Below are 24,832 nucleotides of genomic sequence, written 5' to 3'. Positions count from 1 at the left end.
TTAAATGTCCGTGTGCGGCGGACGGTGGAGCAGGCCCATGTCCGCCATCATCGGCGAGGCGGAGGAGGAGGAGAAGGAGTTGCGGAGGCGACGTAGCTCTGCCCGCCGCAGAATCTCCCGCACGATGAAGCGCTCGCGACGTGCGCAGGCGTGCACGTGGGATGGCGTGTCGGGGATGACGTGGGCGATGAAGGCCTTTGTGAAGAATATCAGGTGCTGCGAATGCATCCACGGCGCAAGCAAAGGATTTTCAGTTTCAGGATTTGCATGCGCTGTATAGAGGCGCTTGTTCAATGCCTCAGCAACTGAAAGCGCCTTATACGTCACTACTCATCTCAGCCACTCAAATGCCCTGCTGCAGTCGAGCCAAGGTGACCCCCATGACAGCTGTCCCAGTATGATACAAGGTGTATGCAGGACCCGCCTCCAAACATCAGTCTGCCAGTAGGATTCGCACCTCCGATTAGCACGGTTGGCTACGTATGGTACGAAAGAAGTTCAATATACATATATACAGGAGTCGATGTTGCTTGGTGTTTTTTTTTTACAATTAATTACTTTGTGAATAAGATATTAAACTTGGAAAATTTAGACCGCATTCCCAATAGGATCCTTGCGAAAGAGTTCCGGAGACCCACGGTGACTCTTTTGGACGAGATAAATACATTGTATTGTATTACCACAATTATCTGTGATCTTGGAAAACATGATGCAATGGGCGAGGTGTGAAAGCATCAGTGGCATTTTCTGTGATGACCTCATGACGCTGATAATAAGTTGCTCTGCTGACCTTAAGAAGTGCTCACGATGAAGCTTGCAGGATGCTGCCGTGGTGCAATGGCTTTACACACTGGACTTGCAATACAGAGGTCACCGGTTCAGTTTGATCTCTTGGCGAATCAGTGGAAACAATGAGCAAGCTTCTAAAATCCCCCCAGCCTCTGTCCAGTCCCCCCACCCCCAGCAGGTATAGATGGGTGCACCCTAAGCCAGGGGTCGACAACCTGCGGTTCCGGAGGCGTATGCAACTCTTTAAGCACTGCATTGCGGCTCTTGAAATATTGATTTTTGTTTTATCGAATAAAAAAAATGGCTCTTTTTGTTATTTTGGTTGCCGACCCCCTGCCCTGGGCAGTCGATCAGGAGGCTGGGGTACATCGTGGGCACTCCCACGTGACGTTAAATACAATTAGGAGGGTCTCTCTCGCGCGCCCTCTCATGGAGGGGGCGGTGCAGTGGCGAGATGTTAACTCCCTCGCCTGGTATGCAGGTGGTTGTGGGTGCGATCCGGACCCTGACGCCTGCTGTCTATTTGGAGTTTGCATGTTCTCCCTGTGGTCACAAGGATTTGTCTCCGCATCCTCCGGTGTTTCCCTCCACATTTAGAAACGTGCGTTTAGAGTAGTTGGCTGCTCTAAATTTCCACATGATTAGCCACTTCGTTGTGCTATCATTTGTGGCCAGGTCGCTTCTGAAAAACAGCTATATAGCTCAGTGGACCTTACCTGGTAATAGTTAAGAGTGACATGAGCAAGGAATTTCATGGCTACAACTTTGCCTTGTAATGTACATATGCATGTGTACGAATACGTGAGTGCATGCAGATACGTACCTCCACAACGATGACAAAAGCCAGCTTTGCCGCCAGTATGTGCCAGTACAGCGTGGTGACGGAGTACGCCTGGGGATGATCTGGCGGGTAGCGATATCCTCTGTATCTGCGCACGTGTAATGACACCACAAGCACGCACGGCCTGTCCTGAGCAACGTGCATAGCAAGTAGAATTGGCACTAATTCAACAAGTATGGTTACGTACGTATGTTCGTTCACAGCCTGTTTGTCAGTCTGCTTCTGGATTACTGCCTTCCTACACCATAGAGGTTGTGGGGGTTATTCTGATCATGCTTCACGTTGGTCAGTGCGGGCTGGTGAAGGCAAGGAATATAGATAGTCGAGTACAACGACTGATTTTGCTGCAATACCCTCTGCCGACAATGCAGTCACGTGGAACACCTGTGGTCACCAATCCAGGCACGATCCACACTCAAGAAGCCTGCTCAGCTGCTGAGATCTGTGGCAATCAGGTGCATTTTGAGTGCTACGGTTATGTGCGAGCATGGCTATATTATACATTGAGCGAATATGGTTATATTGGGTATACTGATAAAAAAAATTAGCAATTGGCAAAATTTCTCAATGCAGGACCTTCCTGAAAAAGCATCTTTGGACTCAAAGAGGCCCTCCTGGATAAATAAATAAAATCACACATTAGCAAGGTGTCCTTTCAGCTAGAATTCATTAAAAATATATATTTAACAGTTTGTATGGTCATACATGGAGTCATTGTTACGCACGTCACAAATAAGACAGCATCACTGAGATGGCTGGCATATGGAGGATGGTGTTACATTGAGCAATTACATCAAATCAACCATATCACACACAACAAGCAAAAGATCACACCCAGGAGGACAGCACGCCCAGAAGGAAAGATGTCACATCAACTAGGACACCACACCCAGAATAATGTCACATCCACTCAGAATCTATATTTATACTGGAGGAATCCGATGTGCTATAAAGCTCTTTTTTTTTTCACAGATGTCCAGTATCCACTCAGACACCACACCCAGAATGATGTCACATCTACTACAACACCACACCTATAAGGATCGCACATCTGTTAGGCAGCATACCCAGAAATCCGGGCATCACATCCACTAGGAGAGCACCACCCCCACCCACCCGCCCACCCCCCCCCCGAAATGAGAGCATTGCATTCAGCTGCACAAACCTGCACACTGTGTGGATTGCCGGGTCAAACCAGGGTGGCAGGTTGTCGGGACGACTTCGCTCCTGCAAGTTGCTGATGTTGAATATGGACAGGCTGTTCTCAGTGTACCGGTGCACGGTAGGCGAACCTTCGCCGTGCCCTGCCGAGTAGCCGTAATGGTGCAACAACCGTGGGATGATGTCCGACGTGAAGGCCACGATGCATGCCTATGGCATTCGCCCACAGACACGGAGCGGTAGCGGTCAATAAGCATGCACAGTGATTACACCACCGGTTCCCAACATCCACTCACTCCCCAAAACTGTCCTGAGTAATTGCAAGAATTGTCACAAGTACAATTTTGGGGGATGCTGTTATGGCGTAATGCGTAGCGCAATGACTGGCAATCCAACAGTCATCATAATAGACGTTTTTGGGTTAGATCGCGTTATTTATAAATGTGTCGTAACCCTCCACCACCCGACACGGCCAATCAGTAGAAAAGTGTCATGTTGACAAAAGACAAATAGTTCACTACTTTAGCCCACCAGTGAGTTGTAGAGTGAATCCACCAGAGGTGTGGACTCGAGTCATGTGACTTGGACTCGAGTCAGACTCGAGTCATGAATTTGATGACTTGCGACTCGACTTGGACTTGCATAACAATGACTTTGTCCCACCTCTGAGATGTGGACTCGAGTCATGTGACTTGGACTCGAGTCAGACTCGAGTCATGAATTTGATGACTTGCGACTCGACTTGGACTTGCATAACAATGACTTTGTCCCACCTCTGGAATCCACAACATTTACAATTTTTGAGTACGACGTTTCGCTGGTAATTACATCCAGCATCATCGGGCAATTTGCCAGAATAGTGAAGCCCTCACTTGCTCCCGGTCACCCTGCTGCTCTATTTAAGTGAGGGCTTCACCATTCTGGCAAATTGCCCGATGGTGCTGGATGTAATTACCAGCGAAACGTCGTACTACTCAAACATTTTAGATGTTGTGGATTCACTCTTTAACACACCGGTGGGCTAAAGTAGTGAACTATTTGTCTTTGTCAACGTGACACTTTTTTACTGATTGGCCGTGTCGGGTGGTGGAGGGTTACGACACATTTATAAATAACGCGATCTAACCCAAAAACGTTTATTAGGAATAATATTGGTCGCGAAAGCCTATGTGTTAAACCAACAGTCATCAGTTCAATCTCATGCAGCAGTTGAAGAGATGGATCGTTTTGTTAAACCACCCCAGCCTTTGGCCGCCCGATAGTACAAATGGGCTAGTTATAGTCTGGGTACTCCCACGTTTTGCAACATATCTGGTCAGCGTGGAAGAGTAGGCCAAATATCTCGTAGAGGGGCTCTCTAGCGCTACCTCTATTTGTGACCCTCCCGCCAACAGTGGCACGAGCAACCAATCACAGGGCTCAAACTTTACCAGGTCACAACGTTTGGGGAGGGGTGGGTGGGACGGGGTGGGGGGAGTGGTGGTGCAGTGATTCGCACACTGTGCTTTGAACTCAGCCACCTGCGTTCAATTTCCAGCTACGGCTAATGTCAGTGGTGGGTGATATCTTAGCCAGTCCTGGTCCCCATTCCAGCCCTTCGCCAAACCGTATCAATATCTCGCCACGGTGGCGATATGTTAACTACCTCGCCTGGTATACAGGAGGTGGCGGATGATACCTGCTGTATATTTGGAGTGTGTGTGTTCTCCCCGTGGTCGCGTGGATTTTTCCTCTGGGTTCTCCGTTTTTTCCTTCCAAATTTAGAATCAAGATACGTTTAGGATATTTGGCTGCTATAAATGTCCATGTGATAAGCCTTTCATTGAGCTATCATTTGTGGCCAGGTCGCTTCTGAAAAAGTGCTATATTGCATGGCTCAGGAGGCCTTACCTGGTACAACAAAACATGGTTTAGTTTAAGTTTACTATTGACCAGCGTGAAATATGGTCAAAGAACCCCCACGACTGACACAGAATGTTACACCACTCTCCAGATGGGAGCGGCGAGTGAGGGAGCTGACAATCTGGTGACTTTACGTTGGTCATGACGGACAGGGTGGCAACGATGCCCAGGATGTCTGCCCAGGCACCGATTCCACTCGCTCGTGACACCACAGGCCTCCGCATCTTTGTCACAAATTTCCAGGCATCGACTCGCACTTCGACGATGTTGTTCAGGAGTGCGAGCAGTGGCGCAAGTGGGAACGACGCCACGAAGAGCGTGACGAAGCCGAACTGTATCACTGCGGAAATTTGGGGGTAGGGACAGGCGGGGAGAGAATAGGACGTTGGGGAAAACAGGGTACACACACACATACATACACTGTTATTGCTCTGATGCGGGAATAATTATAAGCGTCCCAACATTTTTTTACAATTATTTTAATGTGTTTTAGTCAAAGGAACACCCCCCCCCACAGATATGTTAGGGAGTTATTCTGGGCCAGATGGTGGTGGGAGTCAGGCTTTAGAGTATTGATATTACTTGTTGTAGGCTGCAGCATTGTGGACAACAGAAGTCAGTGCAGCAAAATCCGTTGTATTGTGCATACGGCATAGTATTCTTTCACGTCTGTGCTCCCTGCCTTCACCAACTAGAAACACGGGTCAGATGACTCAAACCCGCACAGCAGATTGACAAAGAGCTGTACGCATACTGTCCAATAAAATTACATCCAATTGTTTTGTGTTTTTACCCAAATAAATTACAATGCACCGCTGACTGAGCAGTGCGATCCCCCTGAGTTGGTCATACCCATCTCGAGGTACTCGTCGAAGAGTCCGAGGGAACTCTGCGGCTGCAGGCCCATGTCCTGCTCCCAGCGCGTGTGGACATTCTGAGGCCCTTTCTTGGCCCGACACTTGGCCAACCAACTGCTGAACCATCTGGGGATTGGTGGGAAGTAGGGGGGGACGCGCACGCAGACACGCAGATGAACACTCGTAGTACGCACGGACACATTTAATCATCAACTTGAGGTTGTCTGTTTTAACCCTTTCTTGTTCCGATGACGTACACGTGTACGTCGTCAAAACGAAACCGGAATAAAAAACCGAGGCTCTCACAAGGCCATGCGGGAGGGAGGGCGTGCAGCACGTTTTGGCACCAGTTATCATAGAGTTGTGGTCGTGTCGCTACCGTTCTCTGCAGTGAGTTCAATGTCTTTAAAAACAACGACGCTACGCCTCTCTAAATAAAATTAACACAGAGCCGCTTGTGCGCTCTGAGATTCAGAGGTGAACGGGACACCACACTGCAACTTGTAGACGTCTCGAAATTATAAAAGGGTTAAGAGCTCTCGAATGTGTTTCCGGGGTTGTAACACAGGAAGCTCCCAGCATGTCGAGCAAAACATCAGACATCGTGCTGAACATGCGGTGCAACACGAAAAAACACACCAGAGAGTGAGACAGAACAACGCTTAAACCTACACAGCAGCTGTCAGTCATGGACGTTGCTTGTCTAAAGTTATGGGACTGTCCGAATGAAACTTGATGCAGCAATAGCCCAAGGTAAACTTTGTAGGAACAGTTGACTGCGGTGTTAACTGCTAACCTGGTATGGAGCAGTGCCACAGTGGTTTGTGCACAGTGCTCAGAACGGTCGACCTCAGTTTGATTCCCAGCTATGGCTAACATTAGTGGCGAGTGGTATCTGAATCAGTCCTTGGGCTCCGTTTCACCAACACATCAAGTTCAAGTTTATTTATTAGGTATAGCCCTGTGAGCCATTCGTCTCTTAAATTGGGTGCAACCGCAACAAACAAAAAACAAAAACATGAACAAGAAAACATCTTAAAGTGACTATGTGACTATGTGCAAACAGAAAATCCAAGAAAAGACAGCAAAATATTGCAGAAAAAGCACCGTACACCAACGCTGTGTGCAAAAGTTCCAGTGGGATGCAGGTCAAACAACAACCACAAGACAACTTAGATTAAGGCCATCAGTCTGACAATAGTGGTGAAGTATGGTCAAATTAACCCCATTACCCTGCATGGCATGGGAAGCCTCTTAGCAATATATATATTACCCAATATGCACTTGCAAGATGATGCACAGACACAAACACGTGTATGATGAGCAGGTGTGTGTGTTTCCTAATTTGGTTCCTGGCCTCGGTGAACATCCCGATTCCCGCCCGCGGCTGACACAACGATCATTATTAGAACCAGCCCTGAGCCTCTCCCAGGTCAACTTAGCACCTGGTGCGGTGTGTAAATATCAGGACTGGGGAGACACACGCGGCCAAGTCTGGTGCTGGCCACACCACCCCCTCATTAGCCGTGCTCGCCTTCATTAGTTGCTCGCTAACAGCAACTTGCCTCAACAGCCTGTGCAGGCTACATGGGGGATCGTTGTCTTATGCTTTCCTAGAACTGGGATGATTAGATGATTAATTTGATTGTTCAACTAAACATTGTAATCGACTTCTTGTTTCATGATTAGATTGATGACTCAGGCCTTTTTAAAAATAGCAGTCGTTCTGAAAGTGCTTCCCGAAGGGAGGGAGCCCTCTGAACGCCAAGTCCAAGGGGGTGTCTTGGCTCATGTCAGAATCCACTCCCATTAGCTCCCATCCAGTGGCAGCCATGGGAACAAAGATGAGACTTTTTTTTTTACAACTTTTGTCATATTTTCCAATTATTTCAGTAATGGAAGGCATAACTTGCACTTTCGTCTCAGCTTTTTCGCTGAATACGGCGTGTTACAAATCTTGCATTGATTGATCTATCGAGTGATGTCGTATAAAATCAGATTTTCCAGCTCAAGTGTGTTTGCGCGCCACTTACGGGACAATGACCTCCTGGACATTGCCAATGATCTGCTTCATTCCCATCACGGCAGTGAGCTGACTGGTTAGCTCAAAGAGACAACCAGCTGGGGGACACTAGAGGAGGGGATTGGGGTGGAGAGTCGACTTAGAGCAACATTGAAGGACTTCTTGGATCTTTTAGTAAAATAATAAAAAATAAAACATAATAAAATACAATTCTCACGACGTTTCGGCCACAACGCAAGCAGCCGTCCTCAGCCGGCTGCTTGCATTGTGAAGAACCTGATATAATAAAATACAATTCTCACGACGTTTAGGCCACAACATAATAAAATACAATTCTCACGACGTTTAGGCCACAACGCAAGCAGCCGTCCTCAGCTGGCTGCTTGCATTGTGAAGAACCTGAGGACGGCTGCTTGCGTTGTGGCCTAAACGTCGTGAGAATTTAATTTTATTATGTTTTATTTTTATTATTTTATTACTTCCCTTCTACGTGACTTTACCGAAAGAACCAAGAAGATGAATCCCTGCAGTCACGAAAGCTTTAAATCGAAATTTAACATTGAAGGTATTCACCCATTTCCCATCCGAGACGTCTGAAAGTTGCAGGGTGGGTGTCCCGTTCACCGTGGAATCTCGAAACGTGCAAGAGGTTCAGCGTCCATTTTATTTGGAGAGGCATAGCGCCGTTGTTTTTCAAGACACTGTGCTCACCGCAGAGAACCGTAGAGACACGACTGCAGTCTATAATAGCTGGCGCCATACTGTGCGACGCCTTCCCGCATAGCCTTGTGGGAGCCTCGGTACCGATAAAGTTAAAACTGATGAGGTGCACGTACGTCATTGGAACGGGAAAGGGTCAAATACAGGGAGGTCCACATTAGGATACCCAACAGACGTTGATGACCCTCTCACTTTCTTCTCAACATAAAATTGAATATTTAAAAAGTGATGGCCTTATGGGAACCTCATTTGCCAGTAAAAATATGATAATTGTTTTTTTACCCTTCTATCTGGCAACAAAACTGACACCTTTTTACAAGGAGTCATGTTTGCATAGACCGCAATACCTGCAGTCATGATACAAACATAAGACATAACTCTGATAATGTGCACTGTCCTTGAAGTTCTTGGTCCACAAAAGGCGCCTTTTGGCGTCATCTGGTCCAACCCATGTGAGACTAGGCTCTAAGGAAAGCTGTCTCGGGTGTGGACCAATAAACTTCAAGGACAGTGCATACATTATCAGAGTTATGTTTTTTGTTTGCATTATGACTGCAGGTATTGTGGTCTATGCAAACACGACTCCTTGTAAAAAAAGGTGTCAGTTTTGTTGCCAGATAAAAGGGTAAAAAAACCAATTATCAGCTTATTGGGCTCTTACTGCTAGAATAAGTAATATCTATCTATCTTAAATCAATGCACTTACAGTTACACCTTGCCCAATGCTGTTTTTATTGAACGCGTGTTTCGACTATACATGGCTTACCTAATGAGGTTTGTTTTCCGGCCCACTGGAGGTGATGTTTCGGCTACACGCGCTTTGAAGCCGCTAAGATTCATCTCCGCATCGACAAGGGGTACAGTACGGGAGATGCTGCGGATGAATATCTCGCCTCCATCTTCCCTCCCCTCCCAACACCCCCCCACCTCAACAACATCATTAGAGCACGTGGTGGACTGACACCGCCAAGAGAACTGGTTCAGCAGTTGCGTTAACTGGTGACATTTGTGTTCTCCTGCCGACTCTGGTTTCAAATCGGTTCGACAGTGTGAACGCCAGAGCTGCGAACGTTAAGGTTTGAGGAGACAAAAGCCCTGTCAGCCCTAGCCACCCGTCGCTGGTTAAAGTTCCACAAGTGCAGATGCCTTTACCTCGTTAATTCACCGATAGCACAATTAAAAGGCAATTGTGAAGAAAAATAGCAACAAAAGACTAAAAAAATCGGGTGAATGTAGTACAAGCAGGTATAGAAATGATTGCTAGGCCCAACACCTCTGACCCACACACCTCCTCGATCCTCCACTTTCTAAAGTACGCGTAATCTCCAGGGTAGCCGACGAATTTGCCCTTGAGGAAGGCGATGTAAAAGCAAGACGAGTAGTAGTTGACGAACTGAAAGAGGAACTTCTTGAACGTCAGTCGATACTCGTACTCTCTCTGCGTCCTGGGCATCTCTGTGAGTGTGGACACACGCGTGCATCAAACATGGGTACCAGTTAAACGTTTGGTTTGGCATTTTTAAAAAAATGTATGTAGTTTAATTTCGTGTTTTACACGGATGATGCCGTTTAAGTCAGTTGCGAGGCTATTTTGCAAGGGAGATCCGTGGCACGTGATCACAGCACCGGCAACAAAACAAAGACAAGAAACATCAAAAATTGGAGAGAACGCGTACAAGGTGCTCAAGGGATATTGCACAACTAACCAACAATGTATTCAAATGTGGAAAATGAAACACAGACAAATACAAAAAACTGTGCAAATGTAACATGAGAGCAAGACGAGCAAGAAATAGTTTTAAACTATGATAGCGGATATTAAAGGGAATATCAAATACTGAATGATTGTAAAAGTGGGCATGGTCAGGACACCCTCGTGAGACGAGGGTGATGGCCAGTGGGTCAAGGATAATGATTGTGTGGCTGCTAAAGGAGGAAAAAACAACACACGAATGTCCACAAAGTTCGATTGATATCGTCGAGGAAATTATGAACGCTCCTAGATATTAGCGTGCATTAGGGGAGGCGGGGGGGGCATACAAACCAAAAAAGGTTGACAACTACTCGTGTACACCATCAGTGAATTGCGATGTAACTATGTCATCAAATGCGTTGCAGGTTTAAACCCATACATATACATGAACATTTCCCTTTCACGTAAAAATCAAAGCAGGCACCGATCAAAGGCTTTCCTGCAAAAACCATCCTCCCCACCCCAACCGGCCACTGTCAGCTCAGATGAGGTGGCTCAGAGGTCAGAATAATCAACAAAAGCAAATATCCGCCAATTAGGCCGGAGGTCATCTTATTCAAGCTGTAGCGGTACGTGTTGCCGCTGGAGGCATACAACAAGTGCACCGATAAAAACCACGATGGCGATGACACCTACCTAGGTCGGTGAGGATAATAGCCATCTTGTCGTAGCCTATGTTCAAGAGAACTATGACCACAATATTGAGGACGGAGGCCGTGATGGAGGCGACCATATCCGGTGTCAGCAACCAGCCGATCACCTTGATCTCGGACACGCGCTTGGGCATACTCGACGAGAGGCAGCTGAACACGGAGAGTCGGTAAACAACGACACCCAGAATGCCCGCAATGATCAAGAGGATCTGCCGGGAACACGAGACAACATTGGAGTGGGTGAGATCGATGGAGTCTTCTTAGCTCTTTTTCCACAGTGCAACCGAGTTGTGATTCAGCCACGTTGACCTAGCCCAGTCTGGCTCAAGAGGTATCAGTTCATTTTTCCACTTCAGAACCCCGAGCCATGCCACTGACATCACACGCAATGAATGTGTAATGCTGAGATTTCATTGAACAGACTGATGTAATGTATGATGAAACATTTAAAAAATAAGAATAGGTTTGAACCTTTCTGGCAATAAATAGGTGTTAAGATGTTCAAACAACAAATAGATACATTTTACCAAGAATCAAGTCTGCATTAGACACATGTACTTGTGGTAAAACATGCAAACAAACATGCACTGATATATGCATTGTCTTTGAAAATTCACCATAAAGGGTTAAAGCTATTTTTATTTTTCATACTTTGATACTGGCAAAAAAAGATATGATGAAAATGATTAACCTTGACTCTGGCCCTGCTTGACCCAAAGCCAGGTTCAGTTGTCTTGTGTGGCTAGAGTCTTACGGTTTGCTTCTGTCTCAGCACGGAAAATAGCCAGTGGAAAGCCACCCACCTGTACCATGAGGGCCTCGCGCAAGTCTAGCTGCAATGTGCCCGTTATAAAACGGAAATGTTGATTTCGAGGCCAGGATCCGCGATGCCCAAGACCGGGGGTCGAAGCCAAAAGCTGCAAGGCCAAGCCGAGGCCCAGGCCAGGATCATTTTAGGCCAAGACCAATGAGTGTCAACGCCCTGAAGGCTGAAGCTAGTGTCAAGGCCGTTGCTTCTAAACCAAGTCCTCGGACTGAGACCATAAACCCCGAGGCCAAGGCCAAGGATGACAGCTGAGGAAATGTCCTCAATCTGGCTTCGAGGCTCATATCAAGGTCCCAAGCAAGACGGGTTGTTGACAAGGGTAGCAGGTGGGAATGATGGCCCACAATGACTCAATTTTGGCACTACTGGAAAAAAATCAAGTGTCGCGTGATTGATTGGTCTGGGCCAGTTGTGGAGATTTCAATTGATTAGGCTGACGAAGGGCTGTAAATAATAAAATGATGCATATATCTTTATAGCCTAACATGTTGTAATCACTCAATAGATCACCAGAAGTATGAACTTTGTATGAGAGCCACTCTGGCTGGTGGAGGCCAGTGTGGTTGTTGGGACTGGGATCGGCACTTATCTGAATCCACGACTGGACAACGACTCCCCCACCCCTTTCCCATACTTCACCACGCCGACCAATGCCAGTCGCTGATAGAATGAAGAACCTAAGTACACTCCTCTGCTGGCCACAACATAGCCCTGCAGCAGCCTACAACACCTGTTTTTTTTTGTGGGAGATGGTTACCCATTCGTCGAGTAACCAGGCTCAATCCTGCTTCATTTTACAACACCAGGAGTATTCCAGGTGACTAGGCCCTAGCTCCAATGGGTCAGGAGCAGGAGAGTTCAATGTAAGTGCTTGTTGCTGGATTGGCAGACTCACCCAGAACAACACCATGACTCCGGAGAAGCAGTAGCGCAACCTTAGTGTTCTCCTGGGCACGTGGGGCTCCTCCTCCTGCACTCACCAACAAATAAAGACAACGATCCCCCGTATAGCTGGTAACAGACTGTCGGGGCAAGTGCTGTTAGCGAGCACCTATGAAGGCCGGCACGGCACACGAAGGGGTGAGTGGCCAGCACCACGTCCTGCCGCCTTTGCCTGCCCAGTGGCGATGTTTACACATCGCACTCGGTACTAAATTGAGGCTGAGTCGACCTAGGGGAGGCCCAGGACCGGTTCAGATAATCGTCAATGGTGTAGACCGTGAGCCGGAATCGAACTGGGGCCGCCGGGTTCGTAGCGCAGCGCACTCACCACTACACTTCCATGCACGAGCGCACAGACGGAGACCACAGTTTGAATGCATGAGGCTGACAGAGTAAGCGCTGCTAGTGAGACCCATTAATGTGGGCTAACGAGGCATCCTTCGTCTCCCCAACACTGGTTAAGCATTGCAATGATGCAAGGTGGTCGGGTGGTTCAGAGGTCCGAGCGTTGAGTTGGCAGCACTGAGATTCTGCATTAGACTCCAGACAGCTGCCTCTAATTGAACAGATTTCTCAAGTGTAGTGGGATGATCGATCAGCCTGGTAATTATTGAAGAAAGAAAAAAGAAAATCCTTTAATATTAGATTAGTTTCTGTACTTAAATTGGCCAAATGTCAGCTTTTTAAATAAATACATTTAAAGATTGGTTTGACCATCATGAAGATTTCTTCTGAGCAGAGTGGATGGGAATGGATGGGAAAATGCTGCCCCCTATTGTGGTCACTTGAAGGGGTCTCAGACGTAATAATTGTTGCTGTGGACCTCTCTCTAACATGGGGTGACGCGCTGCTCTGCGAAAGTTCATCATGGATTCTTCTTTACACGACATGACGGCAAAAGCACAATCGCGATAGAAATTCGGCGAAAACGCCAGCAACTGTTATGAAAGAAAACAGTAAAAGTGACATATCCAACGGCACAACATAGAGGTGTGTGATGAGGTAGCCGTCGTGGGGATGACAGAAAGCGTTACCATGGTGACGATGTTGAGCTTCTTGCTGGTGCAGCGAGCCTCATACTCAGGTCGGATCGGATCGCCCTCCTCCTCCGTCAGGTCCCAGCGGAAAGCGAGCGCCGTCTGGTAGCGCCTCCATATCTCCAGGAACACTGTGGCTGTATCACACGCCACACACGGGGAGGGCAACTTTCAAAAGTAATCCGACTCCCGAATAATCCAGAAGTTACATAATGCAGTCTTTTACATGGTATTTTCAAAGTAACTTAAAATCAGTACTTTGTTTTACTTTCATAAATACCTATAAAATGTGCCATGGGTGTCGTGTCATGTCACGTGATGGAGAATGCATCTTTTGCAGAGCCGTGCCACCTTTTTATTATTATTACACGCTTTCTTTTAACTCACTCTGTCTGTTGTTGTCGTTGTTGTCGTTGTTGTATCCTCAAATCTTGTAACTCAATTTTAACCCACTTCCCAATGTGGTATCGACTGCAAACTTGGTATACTTATGTCATACTGATGACAATACTACATTCTATCATTAAAAATATAAAATATATATTTGTAAACATTCATTTTTATATGTTATGTTTCGGCTTGGGTCTAATTGTCCACGCTCAACTGACGTTGGTTGTAATTGCCCACGCTCCCTTACGTTATGGCAAGCTTCGGGCCACTTCCTGGAGTCGTGGAGTTCTGCCATTATTAGTAAGTTTCATAAAAGCGTGTTATAATTTTTTTTAAATATTACTTTTTTAGTTAGACAATGGCACAAGGAAGTGATTATCAAAGAGCTACCTCTGAAATCCCTTCATATGACCTCTGATCAACACGGCAGGGGGCAGCACTATACCAACTGCCCTGTAACCAAAATGTATGTTTGTCGCAGGGCAAATGGATATTTACGCTTTTTCTTCTCAGAATTGGGATTTAGTTTAAGTTCAGATCCAAATATAATGTGCTGAGGGTTTTTCATGCGTCATTGGTAATTCAGTTGTCTCCATGTCGTTATTGTAAATGAGAAACTGGTTGAATTAGAGGCGGCTGCCTGGATTAGAACCAAGAATCTCAGCGCTGCCAACTCAGCCCTCTTGACTCTGAACCGTCGAGCTATCATGTTGGAGAGGTTCACATTCTTCAAATCCAGTGGCCGCCCTGATTAATACTGCCGGTGTATCTGAATTACAGTGGACGTTGAACATCCCGCAACACCATTTGCAAGCGTATGCCATTGTGTGCCGGCATCATGGCCATAGGTTTCCAATATGAAAATTACCGGCAAATTAGTAAATTGGAAAATACAGAGCCATTATCGCCCCCTCCCGCAAACCTAGCAGGACTTTCCTGAATAAGGATCATGATACTCAAAGAGGTGTTCCTTGGTAAACAAGCGTGATACAAAACAAGTTGTAAACAATATAAACACTTGAAAAAAAACGCATCTGGAAAATGTTTATGCCGCACACAAAACACTGAAACGTTAACATATCAACGATGGGCACCAAACTCACACATTGTTCACTGTTTGGAGGGCATCCCCAATACACTATTGCCTTCTGCCGTAATGGGAGGAGGAAGAGGGTAATAATGCTGCCCTTCTCGTCATAGATTTATTAATTACACCGTCATAAGACTGACTCGTTGCATGTACCATCAAACTTTTTATTTTACTATCCTGGGCACATAACTGACATGATGTGCAACCATCAAAGAAACAGGCCATCATATGCACTATGACCAAGATGCCACAAACCCCTTCACGAATCACCAGGGAACACGACAACTCTGAGCTTTAGACTGAAGTAATTAAATCACCCAGAATATGCGTGATGTCGTTGGATCTAGGATGCTCATTGAGCTTGAGCCCTGGATAGTGCTGGGATTGGGTGACTGCTGTCATCGTCATAGGCATCTGTGGACTGAGCTCAGTCGGTGGGCAGCAGAGGGCGATGTAGGAAACAAGGTGTTGTTGTACTCGGCGATGTGCCCACAGCTATGCTCCGCGCCTTCATCAACCCGTGCTGAGCAACGTGAAGTATGGTCAAACAGCCCCCAAGACCAGCTTGTTGTGGGCAAGCCCTCATCGGGCAGTGGATTGACAAAAGGGATATGTACATTCACATCGTCGTTAAATAGGGGCATTGCTAGACATAGTCGTACGTATGTAAATCACCATCATCATTATCATCATCGCAATAACGTTTGTCATTGTGTCTGGGAAATGCGCGCCAATGTTCAGCATCACTTACCCCAAAGTCCCATGAAGAGTGTGAAGAATACGGTGGCCGGGTTTTCATAAATAGACGAACTCTGCACCGACACGAGCGGAGGTGTTAGTCACAATTAAACCTGGGTACAGTACCAACTGAGCATCCACATCTGTTCAATATTAACAGCAGCAGCAACAAAATAACGATGCATTGACCTGATTAATATATATTCATCGTTTGCGGTATTTTGCAGGTGGGGAATCGATCGTGCACGATTCACGTACGCTTTTTATGGTTCGACTAATGCATAAAATAAAACGGTACAAATGTGACAGAAGAAAGAAGATGCATTGGGTAGTTCCTTGATTGCAGACAAACATTTCGGACACGTTAAAGTGGTAGGAAATAATTACTTGGTCGTGATATGTTCACCAATTAGGACCCCAATACAGATTAAAATAATTTGTCAACTTGTCTTGATAGTGGAGAAATGCTCACAAAAGACCATAGCATCGGATTCATCCACGCTGGGATGTGATGGTGCATTCACTTTCACATATGTGCCCAAGCATTGGCTTATTCCATTAATAAGCCATATTTGCTCAAACTAAATACAGTCTCGCTATATGTGCGTGCTCGTGTGTTTAAAACATCCAGTGGTCAACAGTGGCGTCGTGATTAGTGCACTACACTACAATACCAATATCAGCAGCAATTACATGACCCAGTCCTACGCCTCCCCGAGGTCGACTGAGCACCTGGTGCGGTGTGTGAAGAACCAGTACTGGCGCTGGCCACACCACGCATTCGTGCACCGTGCCAGCCTGAAGAGATGCCGACTAACAGCACTTGCCCCAACAGTCTGTAGACAACTATAGGGGGGATCTCTGTCTTTTTAACAGCCGCACAAATGGCAGCGTAGTGTTTAGCATCATATGCTTTGATCATGGTTAAACACATTCCTGCGGAGGGAGCTGGAAGGAACGTTGGGTTGCTCGGTCAATGGCCAGGGTCAACGGCGGCGTGGTGTATTCCGCAAATATGCCCGACTGTGAGGGCGGGCACAAGCCGGCGTGAGTAGGTTAAACGTTGAGTTTTATAAGGGTGACCAGCCCCTCCCCACCCAGCCCCACCCCTCCCACCTCGACCATCCCCACCCAGCCCCTCCACACACTCCCCACCCAGCCCCTCCCCACCCTCCACACCCAGCCCCTCCCCTCCCCACCCAGCCCCACCCTCCCCACCCAGCCCCACCCTCCCCACCCTCCCCTACCCACCCAGCCCCTCCCTCTCCACCCAGCCCCTCCCTGCACGACGGACACAATAATCCCCTGTGGGCTGGTGTAACCAGGAGGTTCCTACCAGTATGATGCTACAATCTCAGCAACATGGGCTTGCTTTGTGACCATGATGCACGACACCAATGACCGATACTTATCCTAATCGCAAGGGGAGCATCTATGTTGTGTTTGTGTGATACCTGAGCAGAGTCGCAGGTTTCATTTAACCTCCAGAAGGTGCATCGTTTGTCACACTGGGGGCACATGACCAGGATTTCACTGAAGCTGTTGCAGATTTCTTCACTGCGCACACAGACACGCGCCCACGTGTGCACACACGCACGCACGCGCCAATGGTCACATTATACTTGGATGAGAAGTACAATTTGGCTTAAGTCAGTGCTTACCATTGTATTGTGCACCCCCTGCGTTTGGCATTGCCCCACTTGAAACAAGGTTGCAATAAAAGGTGGGTGCCAACTTCTGGCATTAGCCAAAGTAAAACTCGCATCCAGGAAAGAGTTGAATTCGTGGTGTGTCATCATTGCGGTGTATTATGTTACAGGAACGGTTACAGCCGTTGTGTCCATCCACAGTTGGATGAGGACCTTCCCAGATGCTATGCATTACATGCATACCGATATTGTAGCGCTTTTAAAATGTATATTTGATGTAAGCTAAATGTTCAACTCAACATTGTCCCAACATTACGCTTGTATTTGCTGGGAGGTGCTGTCAAGAGGTGTGCCCATATGCTCGCTCTGCCGCCAACAGACACTGGCTACTGGCAGCACAAATGGGGCTTCTAATTCGGCCTACAGATTCGGATTTGGTGGATTCTATAAAAGATGCAAATCTGGATTCAGATTCATCCCATTATAGTATTTGTACTAAGAGCACCACGGTGGCGAGATGTTATCTCCCTCGCCTAATATGCAAGAGGGCATAAGTTCGATGCCGATCCTGACGTCTGTATATCTGGAGTTTGCATGTTCTCCCCGTGGTCGTGTGGATTTTTCTCCGGGTCCTCTGGGTTTATCGCTCCACATTTAGAATCAACATGCGTTTTGAGTATTAGGCTGCTCTAAATTTCCACATGATAAGCCACATAGTTCAGCTATTATTTGTGACAAGTTCGCTTCTGAAAATAAACCTTATCTGGTGGTAAATTTTTTAAAAAAAGTTTCGTTTAGTTTATTTGGCCATAGGTCACCACTCTGGTCTTTCTCGTATCATATTCCCGCTCATCACTTTATCTCATCACTTTCTCTCTCTCGCGATGCAGTCGTGTAGAGTTCAAGATGCCATTCGCTGACAGCCAAAATCGCAGATCGCAAGTTTGTGAATAACGAGGGAATACTGTATATTCTCATGTACTACAGGTGTAGTTGTGCAAAGACAAAGGGGCAGCCTTGCAATTGCTCGCTCCCGCTGCTGCTGGTGGAAGGTCCTCCACTCGAGGGAGCTCTAAGGAGTCCCTTCTCTCAGGGTATTTGGCCTGCACTTCCATGCCAACCAGGCATCTTGTAAGCGGTGTGAGTACTAACATATTACCCCACCCACATGCCACCTACCAATGGACTAAGTGTGGTGTCTCCATTAATACCGCTCGGCAGATAGAGGTGGCAGGAAAACACGCGGCCATTTTTTCAACTGCCGCGCTGTGAGATCGAACCATTGGTCTCTGGATCGCAATTCCAGTGTGTTCACCGTTACACCACGATAGCATCTCATCGGAACGTACAGAACGTGCAAGTGTATTACACGTCTATATGCATGTCTGTAATAACCGTGCTCGCTAACACTCATTGTTCAGCCTGCGTTGCCATGCAAGGGATCTGAATCAATGTGCTCTGTATTTGGACACATGCGTGTATGTGTGTGTGCGTGCTTGCATGCGTGGAGGAGGATCGTGGTCAGTGGGAGGCAGTCGCCCTCCAGCAACAACGGAGGGCAGAGGAGCGACGCTCACAACAATGAACGAGCGCCGGGTGGCTAAAATGCAGCGAATTGGCACAGTAGGTGGCACAGCTGGTGCATCTGCCAGTCATCTCAGTTAGTCAACCCATGGCACCTGGGTCTGTCCCGTGACCTCCTGCCAGCGAGCTTTCGACACTTCACATGGCCTCAATTTCCACATAGCCTGGCACAGTCGCCGTGGTGACGTCACCGCCACCTGGTTGGGAATGGCGGGTGTTGTTGTTGCCAAGGCGATCTTTGTCTTTGTCGGGCATGGGAGTGGTTGCGTAGCGGTTATCTCGCTGTGCTACGAACCCGGCCACCCGGGTTTGACTCCCGCTCACGGCCACAAACAACAGTGACGATTATGTGAACCGGTCCTGGGCCTCTCCTAGGTCGACTCAGCCTCAAATTAGTATCTGGTGCGATGTGTATTAAACATCGCCACTAGGGAGACAAAGGCGGCCGGGCGTGGTGCTGGCCACCCACCCCCTCGCATGCCGTGCCGGCCTTCATCGGCGCTTGCTAACAGCGCTTGCCCCAACAGTCTGTTAAGGCTACACGGGGGATCTTTGACTTTGTTGGGGCCAGTGCCTGGTGATGTTATTGTCCTTGTTGAAAGCCCCGACGAAGAAGCAGACGAGGCCGACGACTGCAGCAATGCTCAGCATCTTGGTGTAGAAGCCGAGCCACGCGAAGTACAGTCCCACCTGTTCCCCGAAATACGAGCTGTGCCGACAACATCACACACACACACCACACGCGCGCACGGCACAAACATCACCTACCATGCACGGCACCGGTGACCGTAGCTATCGAATATGCAGGTGGTGCAATTGCGCCGAGGACCTATGGGCAGATGGGGCTGTGGCAAGAGGGGACGATGTGGGCAAGCTCTCGTCTTGAACTGTATCCCCCCAGCCATCCTCGCTGTCAACTCCCTGCTCACTGTTCTCGTCCAGGCTTGAGACAATTCCTTTTTTTCCTTTGCCCTGAACGGACTTTCTCTTTTTCCTCGATAGAATAAATAATGTTTATGCACGGCGTCTTGAAATACTGTTGCATTCATATGCTACACAAGTGTTGCCATCATATCTACCGCTCTATTTAAGGAACGAAACAGGAGGATGTATCCACAAAACTGGCTGTCGCCTGATGAAGCTAGTTGTAATTGCTGGCAAAACGTCGTACTCAGATTGTAAATGTTGTGGCTTGGCCCTCCAACACACCGGTGGTGCTGTACTAGTACACTACACTATACACTACACTACTATACACTACACTACTACACACTACACTACTACACACTAGTGCTGTACTAGTGACGAATTGGCACGTTCTGTTTACGTGACAACCCTTACTAGTTGGCTGTGTCGGGTGGTGGCGGGTTTAAACATTTAGATATTTACGCGATCTCACCCAAAAACCCATATTATAAACCAAACTGTATTGTAATCTCCAAGCTTTACACTTTAAATCCTACTCAACAATACCATTTGAATTCAACTAAAGTTGGATTCGACTAAATGTAACTGTTAAAAAAGAGTAAGTGGACCTGGGCTGGGGTCGTCAAACCTTTGACCAAAATAGTTAGAGAGCTGCATTACATGCAGAGCTCCTTGTACACATACACAGCTGGTTTCCAGCAGATTACTTAAATAAGCAAAATAGATGGAATAAACTGCGTCTATTTAGTTCCCCCGCCCCCCATAGTTATTCTTTCACAATGCAGTTTGACTGTTGTACATTTCGTTGTCACATTCCAAAGTGACCCATTCCCGGCAATATGGAATGAATTGTCTTAACGTTAAATCATATTTAGGTTTTTTCATTTTTAAACGCCTGCCCAAAAACCAAGTTTACTATTATTGTTCTTATCAAGAGTCCATGAGCAACGGCCAAGCCTTAGGAAGGCCTTCATCCGGCAGTGAATCGGGCATGACCTTACCGCACAAGGTCAAGAGGCTGCTCCTTGAAAGAGCGCCCGGCTCTGGCCCACTCACGCCACAGCGTCTTCCGGTCGCTCCGCTTCTCCGATCCCTCGGGCCGGTGCTCGTACTCGCCCTGCCACGGGGGGGGGGGGGGGGGGGGACGCAATCATCAATCAGACACTGCTTGTGTAATGTAGTAACTCGGCGGGAGACGACTTCACGGGTAACACACTCTTTATTTTATCAAACTTGGTTACAGGTGACTAACACCTACTTTGTATCTCGGGTGACAAACACCCACTTAGCTCCTTGGCGACTAACGCCCACTGAGCTACTCGGATGACCAACATCCACTTAGTACTCGGGTGACAAACACCCACTTAGCTACTTGGCGACTAACGCCCACTGAGCTACTCGGATGACCAACATCCACTTAGCTACTCGGCGACTAACGCCACTGGGCTACTCGGATGACCAACATCCACTTAGTACTCGGGTGACAACCACCCACTTAGCTACTTGGCGACTAACGCCCACTGAGCTACTCGGATGACCAACATCCACTTAGCTACTCGGCGACTAACGCCACTGAGCTACTCGGATGACCAACATCCACTTAGCTACTCGGCGACTAACGCCACTGAGCTACTCGGATGACCAACATCCACTTAGCTACTCGGCGACTAAGTCTTCAGCTCCGTCTTCGGGTCTTCAACTGGGTAACTCTCCCCGAGTGCTCTCGCGCGTCCCCCTTTATACCCCACCTGCGGACGTCGCTGCGAGCACCCACTTATTCGACCAATCGCCGGGCGCTGGCTACGATCCTCTTTTCCCACATCTCATCGTGCCTCACCACTCACTCCGCGCCGCCCCGTCATCTGTCACTCCCGGCGCGCGCGTCCACACCACGCCCACAACGCGTGCCCAACCCCGCACCCCGCGCCGCCCCGTGATCCATCACTGTCACAGTCGGCGCACGTCAATACCACCACTACATCACCCCCTACCACATAGCTCGCAGCCGCCCCGGCTGCTATAAAAATATACAACCCCCCCTGTGTGCCCCGTAACACAACACAACAACAAGAACAACAACTAAGCTAACAACACAACACGACGCGAACACTACCATCCGCAACCCTCAACCAATGCCACCGCGACAATAGAACAATATATACAAACCGGCGAGTGACAATAGCAATGTGTATGCAAAAAAAATAAATGGAAATTTTTTTTTTCTTTCGACTCGTGCAGTGTCCCCTTTTCTTCCGAGCGTCCCTACAACGGGACATTACCCCGGCAGAGGGGAACACCGGGCGAGCTCGGTGTAGAGCAAAAAACGTCTTCATGAAAATTGTTGAGACCTAGCCCGAGTCCGCCTTGCCGGTCCGTCGTACGGCACCAGACGCGGTTGAACGTCCGGTGGCGCCGGCGGTTCAGGAAGACATCGGCCAGGCATCGAGGACTCGTGCGTGCCCCGGGGTTCAGGCTCTCGACGGTCAGCAGCCGTCAAGCCCGAGGCACCTGGGGGTGGGTCAGGTGGAGACACGTGAGGATCAGCCTGCGACACCTCCCGCCCCGAGTCGACGGTCACATCACACGCCCGGTCGTCACGGCACAGAACGGGGTCACACGGTGCCGCATAGGGCTTCAGTCGGGAGGGGTGCACATACCAACGGCGTTTCCCCCATTTAATCTGTATACTCTGGGGTCGTGCAACCCGCACAATTTCCACCGGTCCCCTCCAAGGTCTCAACAACTTGGGGGACGTAGCCAACGGTGCATGTGGACAATGCAGCCAGGCCTTATCGCCTGGTTTCCAATCATGCGTATGCACCCTCCGCTCATGCAATTTCTCGTTTGCAATTTGCCGCGACCGCGAATTCAACCTTGCCGCCTCGCGCGCTTCAGTCAATTTGGCGATATTAAATTTGATGTGGTCTGCCAATTTAGATTTTGCCCGTGGCTGGGAAATCCCCAGTTGGACGTCCACGGCCGGATCGGCCTCCCGCCCGTACATAAGAAAAAATGGGGAAAACCCCGTCGCCGCATGAGGGGCCATTCGATAGGCCGCGAGTACCCCCGGCACCTGTAAGTCCCAATCAACCTGATCGTCGCAGACCTGTTGGCACAACATAGACGTAATCGTCCTGTTCAGACGCTCAACCATCCCGTCAGTCTGCGGGTGGTAGGGGGAAGTACGCACTTTCTTTGTACCCAACAGGTCGCACACCTCGCGCAACAAAACGCTCGAAAAATTCTTCCCTTGATCCGTCAGCAAGCGTTCGGGGGCGCCCTTGTCCAACACATAACCCTGGACAAAGGCGTCCGCCACCGCCGCAGCCGACTGGTTGGCGAGCGGCCATGCCATAGGCCATCGGGTGAAGTATTCCACGCCAACCAGCAGGAACCTATTTCCCCTTGGTGTAACCGGAAAGGGCCCCAAGATGTCCAACGCTACCAATTCGTTTATACGCGAAACCTGAATGGATTGCAGCGGTGGATTAGCTACCAATGGTGGCGGTTTCCTTCTGGCGCACCCTACGCATCCCTTAAGAATATTCGCCACGTCGTTACCCATCCCCGGCCAATAATAGTCTCGCTGGATTAGGGCGAGCGTTTTGTGAAAACCCAGATGCATGAGCCGTTCATGAGCTGCCAGAACAACCCTACCCCGCATAGCAACAGGCACAACGAGCACGTGACGCCGGGACATGTTGTCCCACCTCATCAAAAGGCCCTGTCTGCACACCCAGGAACCGACCCGCGCCTCCCCTTCTTCGGGAGCGCCAACTTTCCGACGCAGCGTAAGTAGGGAGCTGTCGGACATCTGGAGGCGGCCCCACTCAATGAGGGGCAACGACAACAGCGAATCCCTCCCCGTGGGGGCGTCCTCTCCCGGGGTGTCAGTGGCGGCGAGCGCAACTCCCGGGGTGCCGGCGACCGGGGGTTTGCACCGCGCTGATCCCAACAAACATGTGCAGTCCGTGCACGGCGGCAACCGCGACAAGGCGTCCGCGTTTGAGTGCCGCAACCCCTTGCGGTAAATCGTCGTGAATTGGTAGTCTTGAAGGACCTCCAACCATCGGGACAATTGGCCCGATGGCTGTGCCACGCGCATAGCGTATTGTAGAGCCGCATGGTCCGTCCGGACCGTAAAATGACGGCCGTAAAGATACGGCCTGAATTGCTGTGTAAAAAACACAATGGCTAACAATTCACGACGAGTTACGCAATAGCGTTGTTCTGCGGGGGAAAGAACCCTACTACCGTAGGCGACCACCCGTTCAACCCCCCCGACCACCTGTGAGAGCACCCCCCCGATACCCGTATTGCTGGCGTCCGTGTCAAGCAAAAACGGTTGTGTGAAATCGGGGTAACACAAGGGGGGAGCCTGCACCAAAGCGTCACGGAGGGAGCAGAACGCAGCCTCCTCTTCCGCCCCCCAGTGAAACCTCACACCCTTAGCCGTCAAAGCGTGCAGGGGCTTGGCTATGGTGGCAAATTGCTTGACAAAACGACGGTAATAGGAGGCAAAACCAATGAAACTACGAACCTCCGTGACCGAGGTTGGCGTTGGCCATGAGCTGACGCAATGCGTCTTAGCAGTGTCCGTCGAGATCCCTGAACGACTCACGATATGGCCCAAATACCTGACCGATTCCCGAAGCAGAAAACATTTAGCCGGTTTAAATTTAAGCTTAGCGGAACGCATCCTGAGGAACACCGCTCTCAGTCGCTGGAGGTGCTCCTCGAAAGTCCGACTAAAGACGATAATATCGTCAAGATAAATCAAACAGGTATCCCATTGGAGGCCCGACAAAACCAATTCCATGAGTCTCTGGAACGTGGCGGGAGCGGAATGTAAGCCCATGGGCAAACGGTTGAATTCAAATAGGCCCCAAGGTGTCCGGAAAGCAGTTTTAGGTTTTGACTCGTTATCGAGTGGCAATTGCCAAAATCCAG

The 24,832-nt window shown here is 48.7% G+C and overlaps 1 protein-coding gene across 1 annotated transcript in view; it reads right to left on the bottom strand.

The window, feature by feature from the left end:
* The window catches only part of LOC144934897 (anoctamin-6-like), a 36,412-nt gene continuing 11,580 nt past the window's right edge, over positions 1 to 24,832 (bottom strand). The window contains exons 7-20 of the mRNA XM_078861166.1: positions 20,884 to 20,999; positions 19,530 to 19,664; positions 17,177 to 17,279; positions 15,736 to 15,796; positions 13,502 to 13,641; positions 12,421 to 12,495; positions 10,683 to 10,908; positions 9,582 to 9,748; positions 7,584 to 7,681; positions 5,546 to 5,676; positions 4,828 to 5,033; positions 2,796 to 3,001; positions 1,613 to 1,718; positions 1 to 216 (exon numbers count right to left, since the gene is read on the bottom strand). Of these exons, the coding sequence (XP_078717292.1) occupies positions 1 to 216; positions 1,613 to 1,718; positions 2,796 to 3,001; positions 4,828 to 5,033; positions 5,546 to 5,676; positions 7,584 to 7,681; positions 9,582 to 9,748; positions 10,683 to 10,908; positions 12,421 to 12,495; positions 13,502 to 13,641; positions 15,736 to 15,796; positions 17,177 to 17,279; positions 19,530 to 19,664; positions 20,884 to 20,999 (1,986 nt within the window). The remainder of the gene's footprint in view (positions 217 to 1,612; positions 1,719 to 2,795; positions 3,002 to 4,827; positions 5,034 to 5,545; positions 5,677 to 7,583; positions 7,682 to 9,581; positions 9,749 to 10,682; positions 10,909 to 12,420; positions 12,496 to 13,501; positions 13,642 to 15,735; positions 15,797 to 17,176; positions 17,280 to 19,529; positions 19,665 to 20,883; positions 21,000 to 24,832) is intronic.

This window comes from Lampetra fluviatilis, chromosome 11 (assembly GCF_964198595.1).
Source record: "Lampetra fluviatilis chromosome 11, kcLamFluv1.1, whole genome shotgun sequence".
Classification (NCBI taxonomy): domain Eukaryota; kingdom Metazoa; phylum Chordata; class Hyperoartia; order Petromyzontiformes; family Petromyzontidae; genus Lampetra; species Lampetra fluviatilis.
Note: the sequence above shows the minus strand (reverse complement) of the source record. Positions and strands in the feature narration are given on the sequence as shown.